This window comes from Melitaea cinxia, chromosome 13, assembly GCF_905220565.1.
Source record: "Melitaea cinxia chromosome 13, ilMelCinx1.1, whole genome shotgun sequence".
Lineage (NCBI taxonomy): Eukaryota > Metazoa > Arthropoda > Insecta > Lepidoptera > Nymphalidae > Melitaea > Melitaea cinxia.
Window position 1 is genome coordinate 10989075 of NC_059406.1, and position 23592 is coordinate 11012666.

Genomic DNA, 23592 nt, shown 5'->3' on the forward strand with positions numbered 1-23592 from the left:
AGTCTTAATATTTACTGGTTCATTAAATTATCCTGTCACTGGACAACTATTTGTAGACTACAATGGTCTTTGTAATTATTTTCCAGTGATTCATGTATAATTATTAGTTTCTGTTCGATTTGTTGTAATTTTACTCGTCGTATCCTTGATATTCATTTTAATATATGTGTTCGCATGTTGGGAATTGTTCTTATTTAAAAATGTCAGCTATTAAAAACCACAGTTTATGTTAAGTAGTGTATTTGAAATTACATGATTTAATAAAGGGCCGTATTACGACAGTGGTTGGGGATATTGATGGTGCGTGTGCGTCACTCTTCCTGCCGCCGCCGCGTGATAACAACCATCCTGCCAAACAAATTTAAACTGAAAATTTTTACTACTCGCAGTAAATATGAACTCTGTTCCTAAGTACTGACTGGTACAAATATAAAATGTTCGAAATGTAAAATCTTTTGTAAATATCGTTTGTACTACATGTGTAATAAGTATACTTGTGCTAATGTTGTTTTGTGTCCGACAGGTTCTACCTTCGGGAGAAGATTCCCGACGAGCCATGGATGGAAAACTTCTCCGTGGATCCGCAGCTCATAAAGGACTACTTCCAGAGGTTTCTGTACCAACCTAAGGATAGAGAATACCCGGACTTGTGCCAATTGCCCGAACTGAACGAACAGACGCTACTGGACAACCTGAGAGCCCGATTCGCCGCCGGGTATATCTACACATATGTCGGATCCATCTTAATAGCCCTCAATCCCTTCAAGTTCTATCCGATATATAACCCGAAGTATGTAAAGTTGTATCAAAACAAGCGGATAGGGTCGAGCCTCCCGCCTCACATATTCGCAGTAGCCGACGCGGCATACCACTGTATGCTACGAGAACGAACGAATCAATGTATAGTGATAAGTGGTGAAAGTGGTTCAGGGAAAACAGAGAGTACAAATTTTCTTCTCCATCATCTCACTGCGCTAAGTCAGAAAGGATCTCATGGAAGTGGCGTGGAGCAGACTATATTAAGCGCCGGTCCAGTGCTAGAGGCTTTCGGTAACGCGAAAACAGCTCACAACAATAACTCCAGTCGTTTTGGGAAATTTATTCAAGTTAATTACAAGGAAAATGGCATGGTTCATGGTGCTGTTGTGCAGAAGTATCTTTTGGAAAAGTCTAGAATATGTAGTCAAGGTCGAAACGAAAGGAACTATCATGTGTTTTACTATCTTTTGGCGGGTGCTTCTGAGCAAGAAAAGGAACAGTTGCACCTGCTCAGTGTGGACAAATATAATTACTTGTCGAAGACTGGTTGTAGTGTAGTGCCCGGCGTTGACGAACAGTATGAGTTCTCGAGACTCAAACAATCTATGGACATGGTTGGGTTTACCTTGGACAAGCAGCGACGGTTGTTTGCCGTTCTCTCGGCTGTACTCCTCCTGGGTAAGTTCTCAGCATATATGTCATAATTGAACAAATATTTGTGTACTGCACAACATAAACTTTTATAGTTTTCTTGAAGATATCTTTATTTAAATTATCAAATCAATAAAATAATAATATCATGAAAAGTATGATAAATACTTATGAAAGTTTTCAATATGCTAATCCAAGTAATCAAGTATTATGATAAGATATAATTTTTTATTTATCAGAAAGTTAACTGACCTTTATTTGCAGTTTATAATATTAGGTATTAATGAATACTATCATATTTAATAATTTAGCATAACTTGCCTAGGTTACTCTAGTACATCTCATATAAGTTAGTACTTTATATTTAATATTTATAAATAATTTTCATGTAGGTATGTAAAATTTTCCTTATTGACAATATTGACTACAAGTTGTTCTCATTATCTCTTATGAAAATGAAATAAAATAAAATAAAATAAATCCTCAAAACTACAAAATAATAACATATTGTCACTATTGTCTTAAAGATCTCTCAGTACTTAAAATTGAAAATATAAGATTGAATCCTAAATATTAAAAAAATGTTACATTTTTACAACACCTAAATAACAGTTGTACAATTAAATTATATTTTTCTCATAAAAGTGCTGAGTCTAAATTATATTTAAACTAATCAATTTTCTGATGCTAGTCGCAGATGCTGAAATAATCAAATATTGATAATTTTAGTGATGTGTTTCAGTGATAAGCCAGCCGGTCCAATGATTATGGCTTTATTTTTTAATTTTTGAAACAAGATTTTAATCTTGTAATATTTCAAGGTTCTAAGTTAACCTTGATTAGTAATTCTTGCAGTCTTAAATTAAATTTTAGTTAAAATGAATACTTAACGTGAATTTAAATTGAGAACATAAAAATAAAATAAATAATAAACAATATGACGTATTCTTTACACAAATTATAGAAAGTCGGGCTTAAATTTTATATTTTTGTTTTTAGTATATTTTCTTTTTACTTACTACCACAAAATAAAGATTTGTATTCTTGAATTGTATATTAAACTGCAAGATAGGTCTTACAATATTTTTTACTCGTCGTTACATTTCTTTACTTGCCTAGGAGTAGATTATGTACATATTTTAAGTAATCACAGTAAAATCGAATATATATTTATTAATTAATTTAGTCGTCTTAGGAGATTGTAGGAAGCAAATTAGATTTTGCTTTATCCAGCAGTGAAACTTTTGTGACAGATTTTAACAGTACCAGTATTAAAGAGCAAATACAGAACAGTATAATAATTTTCAATTTCCATTACAATATCTTCCTAAATTGTTTATGGTCTTTGACAGGCAACGTCGAATTCCAACCGCAAAGAAAGTCATACCATCACGACGAGGCAGTAGGTGTGCGGAATCCAGAAGTCGTATCTCTCATATCATCACTGCTGCGAGTTAAACAAGAGACATTGCTTGCAGCGCTAACGTCTAAAAGAGCTAGAGCTTCCGGGGAAACACTTGTTATTAATTATAGGTATGTGTGAAAAATCATTTATTAGCTGTAACAAATTATTTAGATTTTGGGTATCTTAAAGTAATTGATAGAAATGTAGGCCGATGAGTGCATACATTCGACTGATAACATCATCAACTTGATGAAAGTAGTCCGTTTACCGAGAGTCTTTAAGCCCAGATTATCCAGCAGCGGAACCTTGTGAAGACAGTTGTAGGAGGCCTTCGCAAAATGTTACATCGATGAGAGTATTAGAATAAAATAAAAGAAATTTATTATGCTCAAAATCTAAATTAACGTTATATATTTTAGTGATAGTATTATGTGTGAATATTATAAGAAAATATTTTTTTATTAACTTTTAATCTGTTTTAAAATGGGACCATCCTCGATTTTATAATAATATTGACCACATTCACACCAGGCTTACAATTCAATCTCTAAGATGTGACGTATTTTACATACATATTTAAATTAATCTAATAAATTAATAATAAATATAATCCAATGATACCTACGATGTTGATAAATGGTGATACAGCCTGAAGTGCATGCATGCTTGGATCATGCATTAGAAGATGCCTTTTCACTCTTTTTTGTCTCGTTTACAATATCATGTTAATGCTATAACTGTTAGAAACGCTCAGTTATTAATGTATTTGCTACAATGATTATTATTATTGTTTAAAAATGTTTAACATCCTAGGTTGCCAGAAGCAATTGCCACAAGAGATGCGATGGCGAAATGTCTGTACGGTGCTCTGTTTGACTGGATAGTGATGCAGGTCAATCACGCGTTGCTCTCTAAAAAAGATACACTCAGGGAACACCAAGGACATAGTATAGGTAAATTTTTGCATATTTTTTTATACGATTAGGTCGACAAACACTACGCGTACAGCCCACCTACATACTATCGTACGCGGTGACCGTAGCTTATAGGAACCAGAAACATCGCAAGCGCGTTGCCTACGCTATGCCTGACCCTCACCTGGAGCTCTTTCCACCTTACTCACCACAGGAACACAACACTACTTTAGAACAGTATTAATTAGCCGTGATCTTCTGTACGATTGAGGTATTTCCCCAGACCGGCTGATTGAAGTTAGTAAATCTTATAAAATAAAGAGAGTAGTAGTGTAATAAAAATATCAAAAAGTGGTTGTGGTTTTGCGTAAAATTGAGACTGGATGAATTCATTTGGTTATTTTTGTAAATGACTGAAACAGTGAATTTATATGAATTAAAAAACTAGGAAGGTTATAAAATTATAAGAAAACTTTATAACAACATCTGTGGTATCAGCTGATTAATATTACACCCGAATAAGCAGTAACGTAACCTCTCCAGGCGTCCTCGACATATTCGGCTTCGAGGACTTCGGTCCGAGCAACAGCTTCGAGCAGCTGTGCATCAACTACGCGAACGAGCACCTGCAGTACTACTTCAACCAGCACGTGTTCAAGTACGAGCAGGAGGAGTACCGGCGCGAGGGCATCCGCTGGACCGACATCGGCTTCTCCGACAACACGGGCTGCCTGCAGCTCATCGAGGGCAAGCCCGGCGGCCTGCTGTGTCTGCTGGACGACCAGTGCAAGTGAGGCTTGTCCGACTCTTAACTATGAGTATTGCTACTGTAGTGTTCATTTTAATTAAAGCTGGGAGGAGCTCGCATTAAATAGATAATTTTGGCGATCTACTATCATATCTAAGATTTTTATTTTTGTGTTACCCACATTAGGAATTCTAAACATTTTTGAATATCATATCAAAAATTGACCGCTCCAGCGGGGTTCCGAAAATTAAAAATTATCATATCGAAAATTTCGCTCGAGCGGGTGCATCGTTCCATAGCTTAATTGGCTAGAGCGCCGACACGGCAAGTCGGAGACGCGGGTTCGAACCCCGCTGGAGCGGTCAATTTTTGATATGATATTCAAAAATGATCTACTATCAATTATAAAATTAAATCATTTGAAGAAAATCGACTTCTAGCGCTTGATTCAAAACGCCATGTTAATAAACAGAGACCTAAACCCTCCTATACTTACACATACAACTTTGCGGGTCAGCTTTACTGCCGCAGTTGCTCTAGGACATTTAAAACTAAATGTAGATTAGCGAGCCATATTAGGGCCCATCAGAGAAATTAGTCATGACTCCCTGGGTCGCCGTCATCGAAATCGATGAGGAGGACTACTATATTTTAATACACTTCCTGTGGTGGGTATCACATGGTAAGCAGTAGTAGTTTATGTTGACTTTCAGAGTGACCCCAGGTTGGGAGAACCCACATTACCTCTTAAGTTAGACTAAACATAAGTTGTTTGGTCAAGGATTGTATGTGTTGACTTGACTACCAAGTTTTATAACATCATGATAAAATTGTAATTTACTATTACAGTTTCCCATGGGCGACGAATGAAACTCTCCTGCAGAAATTTAATTCCGTGCACGAAGATAATCCCTTCTATGAAAAACCGCAACGACGGGAACCGGCGTTCGTAGTGCGACACTATGCCGGAAGGGTTAAATATCAGGTAAGCTTCGTTGCAACACTATATACGATAAAGTTAACTAACATCGTATTATTATATGGAAGATTCATACATTTTATTTGTTTAGCAAAAAGTTTAATCGTCTGATTTTTTAAATTTTAAGGTGACAGCAATGCGTGAGAAGAATTTAGATCTAATGCGACAAGACATCGTAAGCGTGTTAAAGAATTCTTCCTTGGCATTCGTACGAGAGTTAGTAGGTGTCGATCCAGTCGCAGTGTTCCGATGGGCCATTGTGCGAGCTTTTTTCAGGTGAGCTTGCTTTTTTTACTTTTAGAAATGACAGAAAAGTGGCAGCTTCTAATTAAAAAAATTCCACAGGGGATATTTTGCCTTCTTAGAAGCTGGCAGGAGACATCGGGTAAATAGAGTCGAGGGAGCGTCAAGGGTACAAAGAGCGTCTATACATGCGCCGAATGACAGTATTATCAGGTGAGCTGCGGTACACCGTTAAATTAAATCGATCTTTTCTTATCGAAATTGCATCAACCCTAAAATAAAGATATGCTTCTGTCTCCAGTTAACCGAATCGTTTTGAAGTGCAAAATTATATTATATTAACATGTAAGAGGCATGATAACGATCTATATAAAATTTGCCAAATGTTTGATAAATATACTTTGAATTTCGTATTACTATGTTACCTATAAGCTTTGCTAATACCGTAATGTGACGTAATGATATGTCTTGTTGCTCAGCCAACTGGTGACAGTATCGTCAATCAATCTCGCAATCAACCGCATTGCGTAAGTCACCGTTTATGGCATGCTTTCAGTTCTATGTGCACTTTACGCATGGATATTGATGTTTTTTATTTTTATCATATTTTTCTCGACCTTTTTTCTCCTCAATATAACATCATCTAGGCTGTGTTTAGTCGTGTCAGTCCCGTAGTATCGCATCGCAGTACACGTAAGTGGACGGACCGTTCGATGGCGAGCCTCCGCCCGGCCCGCTAAGCGCAGCCTAGCTCGGTACTAACGGGCGCCGCGCAGCCGGGCTCGCGCCCGCGAGGCGCCGCGCGGCAAACCTTACAGGCTGGCGGAGACGCGCGCGCGCCGCCTCGAGCGCGACGAGCGCTTCGACGACGCGGACGTGCTGCAGCGCGCCAGCCTCATCGTCATGTACGTGCGCACGCTGCCGCCTGCCGCTTGCCGCTTGCCGCGCTCGCTCGCTCTCGCTCTCGCTGCCTCTCGCTGTCTCTCGCTGTCTCGCTCTCTCGCGCTCTCGCCATCTCGCCTTCATCAAACAATCTCGAACGAGCGCTATCGAATCGAACGTTTGTGATGTACTTTTCGTTCGATTCGTTAGCGTCTGCGCATGATTCGTATCCTATTCGAAGATATCGGGAAGCTCACTTTATTAGCTATAAGTGAAGAACGAGGGATTGTTTTTTTTTTCTTTTACGTATTAGTTTAATGATTTTGTTTGATGAATATAACAATACGGTCCGATCGACCGACTGCGGTGGAGGTGTTTTTGTTTATAATTTTCCGCGCACTTTTAATAAAGGTTATAGATAAAGGATAATAGTTGTAAATAAAGGTTTTACAGGGAATCTGTTGTGTCACTCGGTATAATTTCTTTTATTTATAATGTGTACATAGTTTAAAATATTGTATTTTTTTTTAATATTTTATATTAATAAGCTTTTATAATTTATAAATATTGGGGATCAGCCGCATGTACGTTTTAACTTAACTCCGGTGGCGGGGTCGACACGCCGACGCCGCCACCTCGCTCAAGCGGCCGTCTCACGCAGGAAGAACAAGTCGTTCAGGCCCCGCGAGCGCGCCAAGAAGGGCCTCAAGAACCTGCAGAGCGTGAAGACGCTGGCGGGCCGCACGGCGCCGGCCGGCAAGCGCAAGCAGCCGCTCACCGTGGCCGCGCAGTTCCAGCACTCGCTCGCCGCGCTCATGGAGACGCTCAACCAGGCCAACCCGTTCTTTATTAGGTAGCTGCTAGCGCTCTACTTGCCTCTAACGTCCCTCAGAATTTTGCCAAACCACCTTTTATTAAAGATACGTTAGAACGTAAGAACTCAATTCCTAACGATAATCTTGATTAATAGATCTAATATATAAAATTCTTGTGTCACAGTTTTCGTTGCCATACTCCTCCGAAACGGCTTGACCGATTTTGATGAAATTTTTTGCGCTTATCCGATATTAATGAGAATCGGCCAACATCTATTTATCATCCCCCTAAATGTGAGGGGTAGTCCACCCCTAAATTTTATTTTTTATTTTTTAGACTAAATTTTTAATTTCTATTCTTTTATGATACAACATTAAAAAATACATACAACCCTAAATTTTCAACCCTCTACCATCAACCCCTATTTTTAATATCGTTTAGCGGCAAGACAACGATTGCCGGGTCAGCTAGTATATCTATAAGAGTTTCACAAGTTTACTCATTATAATTTCTTTCACTGCCAAGTATGGCCACATCTTGTCTCCTCACTTTACTAAACAATTTCAACACTATCCATTCCATGTAGATAAAATTATGAAATGTCAAATTGCGTAATACCTTCGTAAATACGTTATCCTTGAAAACTAATGCCTATTTCTTATTCTCAGGTGTATAAAATCGAACAGTGATAAAGTGCCAAATGTGTTCGACGAGGAGACAGTACAACGACAACTGCGATACACGGGCATGTTAGAGACGGTCCGCATCAGACAGGCGGGGTACAACGTGCGCCTCACGTACGAAGAGTTTATACAGTTGTACAGAATACTCTTACCGAAAGGATTGCTAAGCTCGCAGACGGACGTACGACACTTCCTCGCTACGTTAAACTTAGACAGGGATAACTACCAGTTAGGTGAGCCGATTTTTTCAAACACTACTGCAAGTTTGTTTTTTTTTATCTTACGAAACAAATTATCTCAATTTTAATTTTGTTAATTGTTTACAGGCGCAACAAAGATCTTTATGCGGGAAAGTGAACAGACAAAGTTAGAATATAGGCTACATCAACAAATCATGGCGTCCATCATCACCATCCAGCGCTGGTTCCGCGCCGTACTAGAGCGACGGCGTTTTCTGGCGCTACGACGCGCTTCTCTCGTGATACAGGGATACTGCAGGTAGTATATTTAATTTCACCGTAAGATGAGGAATGTCATTGATCCAGAGTGTCATCATCATTTGAAGGTTGAGGTCTTTTGACTTTCGAGTCGAGGACCTTTAAGAATTTTGACCATATCTATCATCATCATGTCAGCCTATCACAGTCCACTGCTGGACATAAGCCTCCACAAGTTCACGCCAAAAATGGTGCAAACTCGTGTGTGTTACCCATAGTCACCACGCTGGGCAGGCGGGTTGGTGGCTGGCTTTGTCGCACCGAAGACGCTGCTGCTCGTCTACGGCCTGTGTAGTTCAAAGCCAGCAGTTGGATGGTTATCCCGCCATCGGTCGGCTTTTTAATTTCCAAGGTGGTAGTGGAATTGTGTTATCACTTAGTCGCCTCTTACGATACCCACGGGAAGAGAGGGGGTGGCTATATTCTCCCTTGCCGTAACCACACACCAAAGACCATATTATCTATAAATAAATATAAATTTATTGAAATGAAACGTCATGCGTAGACAGTTTGAGATCCGAAATAATATATATAGGCTAACTTTAGTTATTCTCGTTCCGCGAGTTGTATCTAGTAAATTATTTTATTTATTTAGACTCTATTAGTAATTTTCTGTCTGTTTTACAATAAAAAAAGAAACAACAAAAGGCAGACTTAATGCCTAGTGGCATTCTCTGTCAGTCATCAGTAGGCGAAACAGAAACAAATAAGTTGCACGCTAATAATCTCCACTCTTAATTGAGCTCCAATCATTCTTCTACATAGAGAAAAATATCTATGCCCAGAAATGGGATGTTACAGACTGAATCGTAATCACACTCAGAGAAACATCCATACCAAATACTTTCTAAAGGCGGATTTATATTTGACTGACGTGTCGTGTCGTGTCGCATCAGAACATAATCGGTATCATACATTTTATATGACAACGTTTACATTTATGTGTTGTGTCATATCACGTCACCAGCAGGCCTAGCATGCACGCCACGACAAAATTTTGTCGACCCCTTTTCTCGTATTATCTCTCTATGTCTACAGTAGCTAACATGCGTGCACGCGATACTCTTCTCGTTACGTCAAGAAGAGATAATCATTAAATTTTAGTGATCTGTGATATTTATCTCTACGGAAGCTAACATGACATCGTAATTTTGTCGAATTTTGTCGTTTTAGGAAGAGAAACTTCTCGTCTTCAATATTATCGACGAGAAAGACGATAAATAAAAAATAAATAAAACCGGGTGCCTATTTTTTGTATACCATGGCGTTTCCCTATTATAATTATATAATTTCGGTATACGAAGAGCGGGAAATGCGAAAAGTCGAGTGAAGTGTGCCATATAATGACACAAAAAACGTATTTGCGCCCTGTTGCTTCTTATTCTAAATAATAATAATAATAATAATACTTTATTTTAGACCAAAATATAAGTCCATATTGGGTTAGTACAACAAGACAAGACAACATTCAGAATAAAAAACAAAACAAAATTATATTAAAAAAATCAATAACTAAAAATAAAATTAAATAGAATAAAAGTAAAATCAATAATCAAAAAAAAAATTCAAAAATTCAAAAAATTTTAAAAATTAAAAAAAAAAAAAAAAACAAACAAACAATGCGTGATAGAATTACAATTATCTAATGTGCGACAAGATATAAAGCACAACACGAGCATATTGTTTTACATATATAATTAAATTCATTTACTTACGCCGTTTTATTTTCCATATTAGAGTTTTTTAAATTAGATATACACTTTTTATCTTAGCCAAAAGGCCGAGAACATTTTTAAATAAAACATGTGTCACTCGTTTGAAATTGGTCAATAACCTTGTAAATTCAACTTTACGACATAAGAAATAAGAATGATATTCAGTTGTGATTATGGTTGATAATGTTTCTCTACTCGACAAGGCGAAGTCTTCGGAAGAGAATTTTGTCTCTCGTAGTGCGCATGTTAGGGTAATCGAGAAAATACTCGATGTAGACATTATTTTTCTCTCTCGTCAAGAGATATCTCGTTGTATGCATGCTAGGCCGGCAGATTCAAGAATACGGACAATACAGAAAATATCGTTCTGGTGCGTTAGAACACGACATAATAATGTAAACACTAGCCATCACGGCATGACACGACACGGCACCACAGTCAAATATAAATCCACCTCAAGAATAATTTATTTATTTATTTTCTTACATTTAATATTACAGACATAACCCAATTCATTAGACATAGTAAAAGAGACAAAGAGAAAAAGGAGACAAAAAGTTAAACTATGATATAAAAAAAATAATTAGCTGACATAAACAATAATACTGCAAACAAAAACAATGCCACATTACTAAATATAAAAACATTAAATTAATTTCTCATAACATGTTATAGACAAAGTAACTTTTTGCGGATTCACTCCACGAACAAGAAAAAAGGTCTATAATAATGCTATATGCATCTTCGGTGGCAGGCAGTGGCTGGTGGCGCGGCAGGAGGCGGCGCTGCGCGTGCAGGCGTGGTTCCGCGGGCGGCGCGTGCGGCGCTGGTTCGTGCGCCTGCGCGGAGCCGTCGTGCTGTTCCAGGCGGCGGCGCGCGGCGCGCTGCTGCGGCGCGCGCTGCCGGCGCTGCGCGGCCGCTCGCCGCGCCGCCCCGCGCCCGCGCTCCAGGTGACGCCGCGCCGCCGCGCACCAGGGCCGGGCTTAGGGAGGAACATGTGGGGCTCCACCAGAGCTTGCACTTTGTGAAAAGAAATCTTTCAAATTCTGGCGCGCCAGACATTCAGCCACTTTACCTTTGAGATTTTTTTTTTAACTTTAGCTATAGTACTTTGTACAAACGTCATTCGATCTTAAATACAAAAAAAAAAAAAATCGATTCATTTATTAAAAGATCGCGTAAAAAAAAAATCTTTTTATTTGGAAAATAATTTGGGTGGGCATCCACACCTCTAAATCTGGCCCCGTGCGTACGTTTTCATCGTCCCTAATAAAATAATTTTTGACCTAGATTCTATGTGGACTAACTTCACATTCAGTAACCCACTAATTCATTATAAGCGGTCGAACGTGTTATGAGACACATCCGTGCATAATATCAGTGTTTCGTATTTTGGTCGACAGCATGAGAACAAAGCGGCGATCGTTCCTGACTCCGATGAGGTTATCAGGAGTAAACAGCACAGTATCGAGCAACTGAAGAACATTATCGATATACAACTGTGAGTTTTCATTGTGATGTGTTTATCGAACGTGATCATGATCGTATTTATGAATGATTCCTAATGATGTTTCAGAAACATGCTTATACAAGAAGAGGCTGAGAAGACGAGACAGCTTCGAGCGACTCAATCACTGCCATTAGGGAGGTACGTAAAATAAGAAAATAATATCTATATAATGGATATTATTATTATTATTTTTAAATAATAAGTAGGTACAATATATTATGATAAAAGTATTATGTTTTTGTACAGCTTAGAGAAAAAACGAGATATCTTATTAGAGAGCTCCAGTGCCCAAACATACAATAAAAGGAGAATTTCTAAAACTCAAAATATAACAGAACTGCCACTTAAACACTCAAATCCAAGGTATGTAGCATTTGTAACATTTCAATTTCAAATATTTTACTTATAAATAATATAATTTTTTATGATAAATGATTAATAATGTACTCTGTCGATTTTTTTTAATGGAAGATATGTTTGTGCTTATTATGTTTTTTTTTTTCCTTATTTCACATAAAATATTTTCAAAAGCATAGGATATGTCTTGTGTGTAAATTTAGGAATAAGAAACCTATTACGATAATTTTTATCATTTTACAGCTTGGTTAGTCAAGAGACTAACGAATCATCACCAGACGACAGCTGGAATGTAAACTCCAGCAAGTATCCTCAAGGCATAGTCGCGTGGCCGAACAAAATTACTGCAGAAGACCTGGCTAATGAATTACTATGGCTCAGGATAGACCAAAACTATCTCATGGCTGAAAAGAACAAGGTATATTAAAATTTTTGAATTATATATAGTTGGTCGAAATTTATCAGTCACAAAAATATTTTTTACAAATCTGAATACAGAAAATCCACATTCACCATGCTCATCCATTTTAGGCGTGAAAGTATCAGACAGATGTATATGTTTTTCTTAATTCAATTTTGAATTAATAATTACGGATGGAACAATAACTTATACTGTAGTAATAAACATTAAAAATAATATTGTAGATTCGCGAACGCGAGTTAGCGGAGTCGATCGCCAGCAGTAGTGAGGAGTACCTGCGGCAGGTGGGCGACTGGAGCCCGGCCGAGAGCTCCGACACCACGAAGAGTGGCTCCAGGTGTGTTCTTAGATATTTTGTTTACAAGCGCTCCTTAATGGCTAAAGACCATTATCCCGCAACTGGAACTCTGCACGTAAACGTGTTAACCTATCAGCTTGAGACAGTCCAGGTCTGCAAATGTTGAAAGCTGATGAAGGAAAGGCTAAGTAATAAATGGATGTTTTATAAATAACCTTTCAAAAGATCATACGTCTAGTCAAAAAAAAGAAAGAAAAAGAAAATGAATTGTCATAAAGAAATGTTGTCACAATAAAAACTACAATGGCTGTGGCTTACAGTCCAGTCCATGTATCCATTCCTCATTTTCATAAAAGAATAACAAAATCATATGCGAATATTGCTTGCCCACAAGCATAGATAAATACATAATATGTATGTATATTACAATTTTAACACTCTGTGTTACAGACGGACGTCCCCGCAAGTGTACCAGCGTAGCCTCTCCAGTACCACGCTGGAGCCCCCTGCGCGTGCGCTGCATTCCTTGCCGCCAGTGCGTCGCGACCCGCGCGACGCGAGAGACGTCAGAGACCCTCGCGACCGCGACTTACGTGATTGCGCCCCCGCACGTGTAGACACTGACGCTGATACCGGTAACTCATCATGACTACTGATTTTTTTCTTTATTTATAAATGAGGCTTCTTAGGTCTCTTTAACGACTATGTCGGCCCCATGTCTTGCATCACAAAATCACTCAGGCCTTAATCTAATTAATTTTGGAAATATACAATACGTCTCAATGGTCTGTGCGTCGTGCACGTGTATTGTGCGTTTTCGGATCCCCGTCATAGGAACCAATACACATAATGAGTACTTTGTAAATGGGCCCACCCGTGGCGGACAGTCCCGTGGTGCCCAGCAAGTAACAGTCCCCCCCGCCCCCCCGCCAGCCCGCGCGGACGGCCCGCCCGCGCCGCCGGTGCGCGCCGCGCGCCGCTCGCCCCGCCGCGCGCCCGCCGACGCGCCGCTGGCCGCGCTGCCGGCGCTGCCCGCCCTGCCCGTCCTGCCCGTCCTGCCCGCCGACCACCTCGACGTCAAACGGTACGCTCTAGCGTTTTGAACCCGTACGCCTCGGCGGCACCGCACACCGTGCGGTCTTTAACCATAGCCGATTGTCGACTTTTACAATTTGATACCGTATGTTTCAAAAATCACATTTGATACATTTCAAAAAGAGTGACTGTGGAGTTTCTTAGCGGATTTTTCTCTGCAGAATCTACATACCGAATCGGCGGTATTTACACTTTTGACTATAATAAATTAAGTAACTCAAATATAAATTTAATTTGTTAAATGACGTTGAAGTATTTTTGAAACCTATTTGAGTAAAATATTTATTGATTTCGATTGTATTATGATAATATAATATTCATAGACTACATACTTGTCACCAATTAAAAGCCGCCGCCATAATTGGTGTGACGTTAGGCTCGTACCACCGAGCCGTTCCTCCTCCACCACGCAACATGCCGCAGGTGCGGCGAGGCGGCGGGCGGCGAGGCGCTGCGGCGCCGCAACTCCGACCCCGCGCCCGAGCCGCGCGCGCCGCCGCCCGACTACATCGGCCACACCGGGAACGGACTGTTCGGGATCGCTGGACACAGGTCGGCCCGATACTTTTCTTTTTCAAATATTTATTACCGACTCAACACTCACATTTTGAATTCTTAATTTTATTTTATTCAAAGTGTGCCAATGGAACGACTGTGCGTTCATCACTGTTCATGCCAGTATTTTAGGTAGTAGGTTCAAGCTTTAAATTTCTCATAGAACATGTATTGCTGTAGGCGCTATGACGCACCATTTTAAACAGAAATAGGAGTTATAAGAAGAAAACTTTCATTTTTTGTTGTTTCCGAAACATTTTTTTTTTTTTTGTCAAATATCTGCGAATTAAGTTTTGTGTATTTTATTTTTGATGATACTCCCCATTTTTATGTAAATGTACTTCTAGCCGTATCACTATTAGCTTTCAATCTTTAATTTCCGGTTCGAAAATAGTGATTTTCTTCATAATTTCAAGAACAACTAATAATTTATTTTACAGATTTCGGAAAGGTACTAGATTCGCGAAAGGCGATAAATGTGTATACTGCCATCAAGCTATCGACGCGTTCGTCACTCAGGGACAACGATGCATCGACTGCAAACAGTTATACCACACGAAGTGTATACAGAATAAGGGAGTGATCACGATGCCCTGTCCCAGCCCCGTAACAGTTGCGTCCCGTAAAAACAGAAAACGAGTAATGCTGAATAAAGATTCACCATACAGTTTAACGACGGACCAGTCCAAAGGTTCCGTCAGTTCTAATTTCAGTTTGACCGGTACCTCGGAATTCATGGACAGGACAGACAAGATAATATCGGATGCGACAGAGCTACAGGCTATGCAAAATTTCATCACAAAGAAAATATACCTAATGGATGCGTCTGAAAATGAAAAACAGTCAGAAGTAAGTGAGGCAATTTGTGTACTATCCATATTATTGGCAAAATGTCTTAAATAATAAAATTATTTTTATTTAACAGGTGGATAGAGTATTTAAACACGCACTGAGGGAGTTCAAAGATAATCTGGTAGCCACTTACAGCATAGTAGAAACTCGAGGGTCAGCTCTCAAATACAAAGATTTGATTGGTAACTTTTTACACGTGATGGAAACGGTTTGTGCCAGAGAAGGGTCCACGCTTTCCATAACGATGGGCGTCAATGCGTTCAGAGGTTTCATGGACGAGTTTATGAGCCAACACGAAACAGATAAGGCTAGGACCAAAAGAAAAAAAGACAAGAAGAGAAAAGTAAGTGTATGAGGATTGTTATGCTATTGTGCATATTTTGAGATTTATTTTACACATAAGATTTTAGATTAACATGGCTACTTCTATTACTAAAACTATTCGAAACTGGGATATTTACCATGTTTTTTTATTTAAATTTTGCGGAGCTCGATATTTCGACATTAACTGTGAATGTCTTGTTCACAAGACTGAAATTTGTGGGTAGATCTTGACGGTTTTAGCAGTGTCGATACAGACGAAACGTATGATATCTTGTCCTATTAACAAACACATTTAACTGAGGTAGGGCACAGCAGGAATTTCCTGCTCAAAATATGGAGCAGCCCGACTGGGGTAGTACCTCGACCTTGCAGAAGACCACAGCTAAATGAAAATAAAAAACATGATAATAAGCTACAAGTACTCGCAACTTAGATAACAGTACAATCACATATGAAAAAAATATAAAAATTTATTAGAAACTACGAAATACTAATCTTCTATAATTTAATGGCAACTAGAATTAATCGTAGATAAATCTACTTCAAAAGTAGTTTAGAACTTAGCTTAAAACTAATAAAAGTATACTAGTGCATGCATTTCTCATTCGTCCGGTCAGTTGTCACTTCGTTTCCAGGTGGACGACCCGATTCAGTACAAAGGGCACACGTTCATCCTCTCCATGATCAACATCCCCACGGAGTGCGAGATATGCAAGACATTCTTCATGTGGCCCATCGAACGCTCTCTCATCTGCCAAACCTGCAAACTCGTTTCACATAAGAAATGCTACATGAAGGTACTAAAGTGCTACCTTAAATATCTTTTACTCTTTTTGGAGACTTGTGATTCTTCAAGTGTTTCCGACGTCTATAGGCAAATGGTTACCCCTTGCCATCAAGTGGGCCGAACACTTGTTTGCCGACCTAGTCTAATAAAAAAAATGTACGCCTGTAATTATTGTTTTGTATCTTTATATCTAGACGCCGCGTTGGCCGGTTGCGGGTTTCTTTCCCCACATTACAAACATTTATATTGGCCATACAGACGTTTGCCTTGGTGTGGTCCTTGTGGGTCTCCCCACCGTGCCTTGGAGAACACGTTAAGCCGTCAGTCCCGGTTGTTATCATGTACACCTTATACCAATAGCGATTCGTTACTCATAGTAGGGATTGAGCTTTAAGCCTTCTCCTACATGGGGAAAGAGGTCTAAGCCCAGCAGTGGGATATTACAGGCTGATGCGATCCTTATATCTAATAATGCCGTTGTAAATATTAAATATACAAAAGAAAAAATCATTTAAATTTTTGTGTACTTTTTTTATTAGTAGGGTAGTTACAAAACTTCATATTTGAAAAAAGAAAAACACGCGAACCTTTTCACTCTCCATATAATACGAAATTATAGCGATTACTTAACGCGTATATTTTTCTATAGTTTCTATTCAACCAACTTCAAAACGAGGAGGGTTCAATTCGACTGTTTTTATGTGTTTTATCTTATAACTTTTTACTGGGTAATGTACCTGTGTATTTTGATAATTCTTTTTTTTTATTCGAAAACAAATCGTGTGGTAGTTTTTGAGTTATCCTTAATAATGCTTACTTATCGACTATCTATACTCTGTTTTTTTTCGCTACGGACTAAATTGACACATGCAAATGTCAATTTTCGAAATAATGATACCAGCTTTTTAGTAATAGTACTGTACTACGAGACCGGTTTTATGAATCGTAATTTTTTATTTTGCCCACATAATTTTATTATTATTATTGACGAATCTTTTAAAAATCATGGTAACTATGGAGCATCAGATACAAAAATATATATTTTTTTATTGTAATTACTCAGTATACGGAGTAAATACAACAATTATTTATTTTTTGTTGAAGAATACGCAATAACAAGTTAGAAATTGGTCGATAGACTGTAGCTAATGCCATAAAAAACGAAAACACGTTGCTATTTTGAATACATGGCATTCGTCCTTCAATCTCTGAAGTGTTCGAATGCGCCCGTTGTCATAGGCGATTTCACGTGTTATTTGTTTCCTTTTCGTTGAGTTTGTTTTTTTTGTTCTTAAGTTTTGTTATTTTGTTTGAGCCATATATAATGGACGTTCAACCTTCAACTTTGTCGCGTAAACGCGATTAAGAAAACTTTTCGCCAAGAAAAAGACAAAAGCGTATTTCTTTCGCCAAAAGTGAAAAAAACATGATAATGAACGCGTACAAATATGTATACACCGAAAAGAGAACAGAATCTCCAGCCTAAACGCTGAAGAAAAACTAATGTGTTTTAAAAACTGCTGAAATTTTAAACATAGCCAGGAGTTCGGTATACAAAGTGCTCAAGGAGAATGAGAATTTGAGCGTTCCAAAAGTTACACATAAGGCAAATTATAAAGAGAAACTGGTACCTCCGCTACCACTGCCACCCTTCGGAACTCCATGGTTATGCAGATATTATGGAGATATCCATGGTTAAATTTTTGAGATTAGAAGAAGAATTCCGCAGCTTTCACACGTTTATTTCACATTTCACATGTTATTTTCAACAAGGAGTACATAAAAGTGATCTCGACTGCAAGATCAATAAACAATACGAACTGACATAAACGACATACGATCACTTTCAATATTCTATCTATCTCTGAACTTGCTTACTACAGATATAATTTTGACGTGAGCTCCATAGAAATTGCGTCAAAAATCTATCGCTAAGAGGCAAAACCAGAGATAGATTGACTATTGAAACAGCCGTATAGACAACATAGACTGAGATAGATAGATCTCCATAACCATTGGTTTCCGAACGATGGCAATGTTACCTAGTATAGCTCCCCATCCATCCTCCACCCTCCATTCCCCAAAACCCCATAATTCGATAGTTCTTAATCTAAAAGATAGCCTTAATTTGCATATGATTACTAAGCTTAATAAATACTTAAAAAATAAGCGTTTCATTTATCATATCTATACATTAGCCATACATAGGTATGCCTATAGGTACATTACGGTTGTCGCCACATTCTAAAGTTTATAAGACACATTTTTGTAATTATTGCTGAAAAACGATACTAAATTGTAAATTACGTAAAGTTCCGGTAGTGGCATATCACTATTAATGATTCGCAAAAAACTAGCAACACAGCTTATGTCAATTTAGTCCGTAGCGAAAAAAAACAGGCTATAGGTTGTATTACTTGTCGATATAATAATAGAAGTTATTTTTGTTCGTTTGTCAGGAAGCACAATGATTATACTTTTTTTTTGTTTTAAGATGTTACAATAACTAAAATTGAAATTGTTTTTATATTATGAATGATATGTACCTACTCGTTCAGGTGTCGACGCAGTGTCGCAAGGACTCCGTGACGCCGTCGGCGTCCATCGTCGGCGCCGTGGACGCGGGCGGCCGCGAGCAGTTCGGAGTGCTCAAGCGGGGGAAGGTGTGCGCACAGTTATTATCAACCTAAATATAAGTGTTTCGAAGAAAAAATTTACATTTGAGTTCTGATCCTTTTCCTACACGGGGAAAGAGGCCAATGCCCAGCAGTGGGATATTACAGACTGAAGCGATACCTTTCAATAATGTTGTTTGATGATAAGTAAATATTATATAAGGTCTACTTAGAATCTAGAAAAATTATATATTTTTCTATTCTCATTAATGTAGTACATTTTAGTCGACTAGGTTGTTTTGTAAAAGTTTTTTCAAAACCTTTTAGTAATTAACTCCTAATCATAAAAATATTAAAGGGAAAAGAGCCCAATGGTCATTTACAATATAGGTAACTATAGTGCGTTCAACGAGCCGAGATACCAAACGTAAATAAACAAAATGCGAGGTCATTCAACTATGCAGGGGTTTTGTAACCTATTTTTTACTTACACAAATTTTTAAAATGCAAAATATATTTATATTTTGATAATAAATATAATTATGCATATAAGATTTGATACTCCTTAAATAATAATTATCAAAATATAAAAATCACCCCGAGCGCTTCAGGACACGGAATGAAATAAAAATAAATAATACAAAATCAAAGGGCCATCCGCAGTCCGAATGTTTTCAAAGCCAGTTAAAATATCGTTCGACCTTGCAGAGAGACGTGCAGCAGATAGCAAACAAACAAGATAGAAAGAGATAGATTATATTTTGTTTGTTCCGTCGTCGCTACGAAAAAATGATGGGCTTTGTTTACGTTTGGTAGCTCTTCTCGTTGAACAGACTTTAGTAGTGTCTAGCTTGAAAAATTGTTTATAGTTACTAGTGGTCGCCCATTGGTCGAAATTCGAACATAATTAATTTAAATTATAAGTTTGAACGTTAAACAAAAGAGTATATATGCGTGTGTGTCTAAAATACATGGTGGTGTGTGTAATGTTTTTTATGTATTGATTTTGTATTTTTTATGCACAATTAAAAAAAAATAGGATTCTGCATTCCTTCTTCCATAAACTAAACTGTGCGAAATTTCATACTCTTCCGTCTGCGCAATGTTTGTAAAAAGGGACACAAAGTTTCTGCTTCTCGTATTAATGTATCGATTTATATTTGACTGTTTACCTGTTTGTTATTCATTTATATCAATATAAATCATATCATAACTTGCGAGCAGAGCACTAATCAATTTAGATAAATTTTGCTAGGCAAATAAGCTTTAACTATATTGAGCTATGTATTTTTTCAGGTATTTGGTATTCCTCTAAGCGAGCTACCCACTGGAGAGGGCAACATTCCAATCGTAGTTGATAGACTCATTACCACTATTGAAATGACTGGACTGTACACCGAAGGTCTTTATAGGAAGAGTGGACTCAGTTCTAAGGTACATTCGCTTTAAACTTAAAATATAAATACATATTTTAGTTACTTTTTATTGATAAGTTATTGATGTTGAAATAGAATACTTATTCCTATTGTTGATGCCATAGTGGTATTGAAAATAATTGCACTTTCCAGAACAACTGGAATTTATTTCACTTTTACACAGAATGGAGGAGGGGTCCAATGAAAAAAATGTTTTTGAGGGTTCATTTTGCCTGTTGAAATAAATCTCATGGCTATTAAAATCATTTAGTTTTTCCTTTGAATTTTATTAAATTTAAATAAATTAAGTATATTATACTTGAACAGTTTATTATTTCCCGTCAATCTCTATTATATTCACGTCAATTTCACTTAAGGGGAGCGGGGGATCCAAGCAAATCTCATTGATTTGTACGATTTTATTTTTGTGTTACCCACACATTAGCAAATTCTAAATTTTTTTTAAATATCATATCAAAAATCAACCGTTCCAGCGGGGATCGAACCTGCATCTCCGACTGACCGTGTCCATGCTAGCCAATTAAGCTATGGAACGATGTACCTGCTAGATCGAAATTTTTGATATGATGATTTTATATTAGGTCGAAGCCACCGTGGCGCCGTCCATAGTGAGTTCTTTACAGAAACCCGTAACTATTGAAAGTTGCGTGCGCAGGTGCGCGAGCTGCGGCGGCTGCTGGACGAGCGGCCGGAGGAGGGCGTGGAGCGGCTGGACGCGTACGCCGTGCACGTGCGCGCCTCCGTGCTCAAGAGCTTCTTCCGCGAGCTGCCCGAGCCGCTGCTCACCTTCGACCTCTACGACGACTTCATACTGGCCGCCGAGATCTCCGACCCGCAGGTACTGCCGCTGCGCCTGCGCACGCCACACCCACACGCCCCTGACTCGGTCGCGTTAGTGTACCGGTACAACAATGTTAATGCTTCAAGGTTAATGTGATAAACGTAACCCAATGGAAGTCGCACTGATATTATTGAGGTAATTATAAGTAAGTATATATAGGCAGATACGGAAGTCTAAGGTTTATGCAAAAACTGCAATTTCCCTAGAAATAATCTGAATTATATATAACATTGCTGAATGTGCGGTAACCAATCACGTTGATATCAAACACAAAAAAAAAACGACTTCAGCTTATGTCGATAAGTGGTATCCAAATCCAATACACATTATAAGATATAACATAATAATCACTCATCATATCGCGATAAAAATTTGTAAGGGAGTATACGGAAAGTGCCAACTTTCATTTTAAACAAATGATTAAAATCGGTACTCCCACATAAAAAAATATATTGAAAACCTCCTCTTTTCAATAAATCGGTTGAAAGGCCAATGAAAAACCTTTTACTCGTATGTCAAAAGAAAATACCCTTTTCGAATACATAATTGATTGACTGAATTTATGAACATGAGGAGAGTGTATAAAGAACTGTATATTTGGAAACGCTGTAATTTTTTTGTTGCTGGCCATAGTCAAACAGAAGAATTTATTGCACATTATCACAAATACAACAACAGTTAGATGTTTTTAATGTTTAAAAAATGTATTACAGTATATTCAAAATAAATATTATATCGTCATTTTTAGGAGCGGGTGTCCAGTATTTTCACAATATTGAAGAAACTCCCTAAACCAAATTATGATTTAGTTGAAAGACTGATATTTCACTTAGCAAGGGTGGCTTTAGGGGAAAATCACAATAGGTAAGTGATATTGTGTTGTTCTTAACATTACATAATCTATACTAATATTATGAAGCAATAAAATTTTATTTATTAATATGTAATTCGTATTTAAATATGATTTCCAAAAAAACACGATTTACTAAAAATACTGAGCTAAGCTCGGTCACCCAGGTACTTTATATTACACTAAATAAGCTATCAAAGTAATTAACCAATTTTTAATAGTTCACCAATGGTAAGTTACATTATACAGAAGTGACATAATGTACTTTAACAAAAATGCGACGCATTTTAGCTTAGCAGTAACTAAGTATAAAATGCATCGTGAGTTGCTATAAGGTCAACTGTAAATAATAGTTTATAAATGATTCTTTAAGATATTAATATAGGTCAATAACAGTGAGTTACGTCATTTCGATCAAAATTAATTTATTTTAGGTGTTGGACAAATTTTCTCATGAATCTCATAACAACGTTATTACAATTGGAGGTTTCATTTTTTCATTAAAGACTATTAAATTAAATACTGTATGCTAAAACAGTAGCAATAAACTTAGTTATGTTTTATATGAAACAAGTAATTTGTCTAGGAGTTAAAAATAAAATGGTCATGATTGGTCAAAGAGTCGCTCATGTCCCAGGATGGGCCCGAACGCGCTGGCCATCGTGTTCGCGCCGTGCATCCTGCGCACGCACAAGGTGCAGCCGGCGCAGGACTCGCTGCACGACATCGCGCGCCAGACCGCCTGCCTCGAGGCCATCCTCGTCGACAAGATGAGCACGGTGAGCCCGCCTGGCCGATACGAGTTGTCTTTACTGCTTCTAGCACGACTATTGCTGCACGACATCGCGCGCCAGACCGCCTGCCTCGAGGCCATCCTCGTCGACAAGATGAGCACGGTGAGCCCGCCTGGCCGATACGAGTTGTCTTTACTGCTTCTAGCACGACTATTGCTGCACGACATCGCGCGCCAGACCGCCTGCCTCGAGGCCATCCTCGTCGACAAGATGAGCACGGTGAGCCCGCCTGGCCGATACGAGTTGTCTTTACTGCTTCTAGCACGACTATTGCTGCACGACATCGCGCGCCAGACCGCCTGCCTCGAGGCCATCCTCGTCGACAAGATGAGCACGGTGAGCCCGCCTGGCCGATACGAGTTGTCTTTACTGCTTCTAGCACGACTATTGCTGCACGACATCGCGCGCCAGACCGCCTGCCTCGAGGCCATCCTCGTCGACAAGATGAGCACGGTGAGCCCGCCTGGCCGATACGAGTTGTCTTTACTGCTTCTAGCACGACTATTGCTGCACGACATCGCGCGCCAGACCGCCTGCCTCGAGGCCATCCTCGTCGACAAGATGA

The 23592-nt window shown here is 38.5% G+C and overlaps 1 protein-coding gene across 1 annotated transcript in view; it reads left to right on the forward strand.

Moving 5' to 3' along the window:
* Window positions 1–23592, forward strand: part of LOC123658897 (unconventional myosin-IXAa-like) — a 41201-nt gene that overhangs the window by 14354 nt on the left and 3255 nt on the right. The window contains 29 exon segments of the mRNA XM_045594187.1: window positions 524–1437; window positions 2763–2943; window positions 3629–3768; window positions 4273–4519; window positions 5327–5462; window positions 5584–5732; window positions 5802–5912; window positions 6179–6226; window positions 6398–6604; window positions 7243–7434; window positions 8066–8313; window positions 8407–8578; window positions 11047–11242; window positions 11696–11793; window positions 11869–11940; window positions 12049–12165; window positions 12403–12577; window positions 12805–12917; window positions 13329–13513; window positions 13713–13962; window positions 14397–14525; window positions 14969–15377; window positions 15454–15723; window positions 16340–16501; window positions 19050–19154; window positions 20403–20540; window positions 21198–21380; window positions 22132–22247; window positions 22871–23012. Coding sequence (XP_045450143.1) covers window positions 524–1437; window positions 2763–2943; window positions 3629–3768; window positions 4273–4519; window positions 5327–5462; window positions 5584–5732; window positions 5802–5912; window positions 6179–6226; window positions 6398–6604; window positions 7243–7434; window positions 8066–8313; window positions 8407–8578; window positions 11047–11242; window positions 11696–11793; window positions 11869–11940; window positions 12049–12165; window positions 12403–12577; window positions 12805–12917; window positions 13329–13513; window positions 13713–13962; window positions 14397–14525; window positions 14969–15377; window positions 15454–15723; window positions 16340–16501; window positions 19050–19154; window positions 20403–20540; window positions 21198–21380; window positions 22132–22247; window positions 22871–23012 — 5605 coding nt within the window.